Source organism: Octodon degus, unplaced genomic scaffold (assembly GCF_000260255.1).
Source record: "Octodon degus isolate 3935 unplaced genomic scaffold, OctDeg1.0 scaffold00035, whole genome shotgun sequence".
Classification (NCBI taxonomy): Eukaryota; Metazoa; Chordata; class Mammalia; order Rodentia; family Octodontidae; genus Octodon; species Octodon degus.
In genome coordinates, this window is record NW_004524611.1 from 16,717,871 (window position 1) to 16,723,359 (window position 5,489).

General features: G+C 46.8%; 1 protein-coding gene and 1 pseudogene across 1 annotated transcript; one reads left to right on the forward strand and one right to left on the reverse strand.

Moving 5' to 3' along the window:
* The first annotated feature begins 1,078 nt into the window (after positions 1 to 1,078).
* Positions 1,079 to 1,914, forward strand: Gjc3 (gap junction protein gamma 3). The gene has a single exon (XM_004630523.2). The coding sequence runs from the start codon at positions 1,079 to 1,081 to the stop codon at positions 1,844 to 1,846; it is 768 nt and encodes a 255-aa protein (XP_004630580.1). The 3' UTR covers positions 1,847 to 1,914.
* Positions 1,915 to 4,555: 2,641 nt separating this feature from the next.
* On the reverse strand, positions 4,556 to 5,239 carry LOC101584007 (annotated as a pseudogene).
* Positions 5,240 to 5,489: the final 250 nt, after the last annotated feature.

Here is a 5,489-nt window from a genome sequence, read left to right on the forward strand (position 1 = left end):
TGGTTTTAGCCTCAAACACAAGAGCATGTAGTGATGGCAAATTTTGCTATGTTTCCTTCAATATGTTTTTGCAATCCTAAGCTGGTAAGGCCTAGAGTGTATCAGACTAATGTGCCCTTGATCTCTCCCTGTTTATTTCATCCCAATCCCACTGAACCTGCAAATGTAACCACATCTCAGTCTTATCACCAAGGTGGGAGCACCTGGGTGTGGGGCAAAGGAGAGGAGCAGAAAGCAATGGAATAGATGTTCTCAGCATTAGCAATGATTTGGCTAAGGTGACACTGTCAGTGCCACCAGATGTAGCAGCCATCACCTGGGGAGCAACAAATAAGGGCAGAAATAAGTACTATCCTGCACTATTAACGTTAGTCTTTGGGAAAGGGCAAGAGGGGTAGAGGGTAAAAAGGGCAAAGAGATTCTTTGCTGAAATTTCTTCATTTTGGCAATACAGAAGTGAGAGGCAGGAGGTGGGAGCAAGGAGATGAAAAGAGGGGGAGAAGGAAAGAGAGATACTGATTGAGAGTCTCCTACACGATTCACTACTACTCCATTAACTAATAAGTAGGTGCACTGTCTTGAGATTTGCTATAGTCAGAATGAGTGTTCTTCAAAGAGTCAGGTCTCCTGGGTGAGTTATTTGGAGGTGCTGTGGACTTTTAAGAGGTTGGGATTAACAGGAGGTCTTTAGGCTTTGAGAACATGCTCTTGAAGGAGAGATCAAGGGGGCTGGAGATGAGAGCATTTGCTCCAAGATATGTTCCTTGCTCTTGCTTGATGTCCAAGCCTTGAAGTGGTGTATTCAGTGGGTGACTTTGTGAGCCTGTTCTATACCCTTTACACTTTGAACCTCCAAAACTGTGAGCTAAATAAACCATTTTTCTTTACAAAGTTAACTGCCTCAGGTAATTCATTTTAAGAAAATGAAGCTAATATAATATTTGATCAACCAGGTCTTTGGAGAAGGGGGAAAAAGGCTTTATGGATCGTTGGGCTAGCAGGGATAAGGTGGCCTAGAGTTCGCTCATAAGAGCAGTTAGCAACACACACTGATCATTTTTCTCTGCTCCCTAACAGGATGTGTATCAGGTTCCTGAATCACCTGTTGGCTCAAGAGAGCCAGTGCTCCACCCCCGTGGGGCGCTTCCTGCTTCCTGTGCTCCTGGGATTCCGCCTTGCTCTGCTAGCTGCCAGTGGACCTGGGGTCTACAGTGATGATCAGAGTGAATTTGTGTGTCACACCCAGCAGCCAGGCTGCAAAGCTGCCTGCTATGATGCTTCCCACCCCCTTTCTCCACTGCGATTCTGGGCCTTCCAAGTCATCCTCATGGCTGTACCCAGTGTCCTCTATGTGGGGTTCACTGTGTGTCATGTGATTGAACACTGGGAAGAACCAGGAAAGGTGAAGGAGGAAGAGACCTTGATCCATAAAAGGGATGGCTGTAGAGACGACTCAGGGGCTGGAAGCCGCAAGATCCTCTGGGCCTATGTGGTGCAATTAGGGGCTCGAGTGGTCCTTGAAGGGGCAGCCTTGGGGGGGCAGTACCATCTCTATGGGTTCAAGGTGCCCAGTTCCTTTTCCTGTCGTCGAGAACCTTGCCTTGGCAGCATAACCTGTAATCTGTCCCGTCCCTCAGAGAAGACCATCTTTCTAAAGACCATGTTTGGGGTTAGTGGGCTGTGTCTTTTGTTTACTCTTTTGGAGCTTGTGCTTCTGGGTTTGGTGAAATTGTGGAAGATCCAGAAGCACCGACTTTCCTCTTTTAATTGCTTTTCAACTTCAGAGAGCTCCACAAAAAGGAAGGAACCCACCAATAACTTGGCAGTGGTGGAAACAAAAGAGTAGTTTTGAGAAGCAGGTGAGAAGAACCCTAACCACCCTTTCCCTTCCTGCCCTAATGTCTCTGTCCAGTAATCTCCACCCAGAGTAGGTCTCTCATCCTTCTGGGAAGTGTAGCTTACACAGGTTACAAAATAGACAATCATTTTCCAGGCAGATGTAGTCTGACCACTCTCCAGAACACATCTCTCAGTGCCTTCTCTGTCCATTGGACCGCTCCTTCCAGAGAATGAGGATGAGAGCACCACTGTGTTGCACTTCCTGCCTTTCCATTTATTTATTTCCTCATGTAGGAAATATCTCAGCTTTTGCCTGATCCCTACTTGGCAGACTCGTAAAGATACCCAGCTCATCTGTAGAAAACCTTACGTTTGGGTCATCTTCAAAACATCCATTGAGTGAGGATTCACATCGGGGACAAATTAGAGGCTGGTGAAGGCTGTGCAAGGCCCATGGTGGACCAGGCAGTTGAAAGCATTATCTTCAAGAATTCTTGATTATGCCTTCTCACTAGAATTATCTGGTGATAATTCATCACAGTTTTCATCGGCTTGGTTCAAGAATCACTGAGCAGGGCCAGAAAGATAGCTCAGGGGCACAAGAAGCTGCCTGGCAAGTGCAAGGTCCTGAGTTCAATTTCTGGTCTGAAAAAAAAAAAAAGAGTTACTGAGCAGAAGCATCCACAAACCATGCCTCTCCCTTGCCATGTTCAATAAATACCGCTTACTACCAATGGTGTTCCTGTGGCTAAAGACAATGTTCTTTCCATGAGATCTCAGTTACTCTGCTTATCTGTTAGGCTCCAAGTTCTGTGCTCCCTGCAACTTCAAAGTCCTATACCCTGAGCATGCTACCCAGTTCTGTAGCTGTAGAAACTTTGACTATGAGAAAACAAGTATACATAACCCAAAGTCCCTTAATGTCGGGATGAGATTTGTTCAATTATTCAACCACATCGTGGGAAAGGTGACTGCAATTTCATGGCTGTGTCCCTTTGACCATGGTAGCTCTAATTTCTGCTTAGTTCTCATAGTCTCTGGTACATGGTCTTTGGCACAGCAGCAAGTTAAATGCAGGACCAAGTCTCTGCTTTTACAGCTTATTGCTCTTAGTACTGCCCAGCAAAGCAATAGAGTTTTAATGGTGATTTAAGAGTAGCAGGAAAAGGGAAGTTTACAACAGAATGTAATTCAGCGGATAAGTTGAATGTAAGTATCATATTTCTTTTCTTGAGTCCTTTAGGTATTTCTGTTGGAGAATGTGCTACATGTATGCTTCTGGACAGAATCCCCTTTCCTCATAGTTCTTTCTTGCCCATAAAGTCTCTACAAAATAATGTGGTTTTGTTTTCTTTTTCTGAGTGCCAAGTTATACCTGAATAAATTAAGAAGGCTCATTTCCAAGGAAATGTTAGGTTTCCCACTAGATGATTTGGCAACAAATAGGAAAATTACATTTTTTTCTTCATGCTACAAAAGTTTCACATAACTACTGTATCTACTGTAGCCAGAGCTCAGCCAAAGTGATCAAGGGGGGAAAATGACATTTCTTTCAAAGCTGTCACCTCACTGTGGTTTTGCTCTGGCTTTGAGCGTGTGTCTTCTCATGCATGAGGCCTAGCCCCCAGTGTATTCCACTGAAAGACAAAATTGGTCTGTACTGTATAGCATCATTACTCCCACTCTGAGTCCTCAGATTTACATTCTGTGGAGTAAGGATGTAGCTAAGGCTGTGAAGAGGGTGCTTCAGAGGGATGTTACCACACAATGACAGAAAGTGTGGCTGCCTGTGTGTAGTGTGGTGAAGGCAAGCTTACCAAATTGATCTGGGAGGACCTTTATGATTTTTGAGAATCCGGGTCCCTGGTGATCTCTGACTATGGCAAGAATCAGATGATTAATCACTATTCTAACATGGTCTCTGGCATTCAATTAAAATGGAATATGTACATTTTAGTAAGATTTAGAGAATTAGGGAAGAACTTAAAGGAATCCTGTTAGGGCTGGCCAAATAGCTCAGCGGATTAAAGCGCCTGCAAACAGGCGCAGGGGTAGGGGTTCAATACCCTGGTGTTGGCCCCGCCCCCAGGGCGCGCTGAGACGGCAATTGAAATTGGACGTGTTGGCACACGCCTGTAATCCCAGCACTTGGGAGGCAGTAAACAGGAAAATCACAGCAAGTCTGACCTAGTAGTGAGACCTGGACACCCTGTAGGCCCTTCCCTAAAATGCAGAAAAAAAAAAAAAAAAAAAAAAGAAGTCCTGTTAAATTAAGAATGTAAAGGGCAGTGACATTCTAAGGGAAAAATATGTAAGGTAAAGATACAAGGATCCCCTTTCATTATTACTTTCACTAAGAAAACCATATGGAAATTATGCCAGCTGGGGATTTTTTTTTCTGGTGCCAACAGAGGCCTTTAATAAGGAGAAAGACCGTGCAAAGTGATAAGTCTTCAGAGAGTGGTGCCCAACCGGTCTCTTGATGGACCTTTGAACCCCAGTAATAGAGTAAACCAAGGGGCTTACATTTAGGTTTGTCCTGAAAACCCAGGCATAGTGGAGGCCTAGAGGCCTAGAGGCTTGAGGCCCCCCATCCCTCCGTCCTGCCCCGTCCATCTCTCTTGTGCTTTATGCTTCCCCCCTCCTCCCTTCCCTTGCCTTCCTCACCTCTTCTCTCCCCTTCCTTTTCTTCTCCATATTCTCCCTGCCTATGCACCTATCCTGAGTCCCTGCTGTGTCTCCCGCTGTGTCTCTGGGCTTGGCCTCCAGGGCTGGTAGGCAGCGACAGGGCCTCAACCGAGGGAGCACTTGCATTCTTCCTGTCGTTGGGCTGCAGGGCGCCACTAGAGACCTTGCTGCCATCTCCTAATCTCCAGGTCCCCCACTTGAGCAAGATGTCCCGGGCCAGGGAACTGAAAGCCTCATCCACATTTGTGCTGGATTTGGCGCTTGTCTCGAAAAACCAGATTCCGTGCTCTCAAGCCAGCTTGTCTGCCTGCTCCTTCTGCACCTTTCTCTTGGCTTCCATGTCACACTTGTTGCCCAGCAGGAGGCGCTCCATCCCAGGCCAGGCATTATCTCTGATGCTCTTCATCCGGGTCTGAATATTCTCAAAGGATTTCTCATCCGTAATGTCATAGATCAGGATGATGCCTTTGGCTCCACGGTAGTAGGCAGTGGTTATCGTCTTGAATCGCTCCTGGCCTGCCATGTCCGAGACTTGCAGTTTGATCTTCTTCCCCTCTATGTCCACGGTGCGGATCTTAAAATCAATTTCGGTGGTGGAGATGTACGTGCTGTTGAAGTTGTCCTCCGCAAAGGGAATGATCAGACACGTCTTGCCCACCCCCGAATCCCCGATAAGCAGCAGTTTGAAGAGGTGGTCGTAAGCCTTGGCCATGGTGACCCGGGCTGGACAGGGAGGGAGGGCAGACCCGGGGGACTGCAGCGGAGGGGAGGCCGGCGCTGGCTCAGGCCAGGAAGTGCTTTTCCCGACTCCTCACCACTTGGCGAACTTGGGAAGCTGCCCCGCCCCAGCCCTGCCAGAGGAGCCTGCCTCTGGCCCCGCCCCTGCCCTGGGGATGTTTATTGAGTATAAAATTAATATGTTGCTTACATATTTAGATAAATATGAGAGGTAAAGAATATTT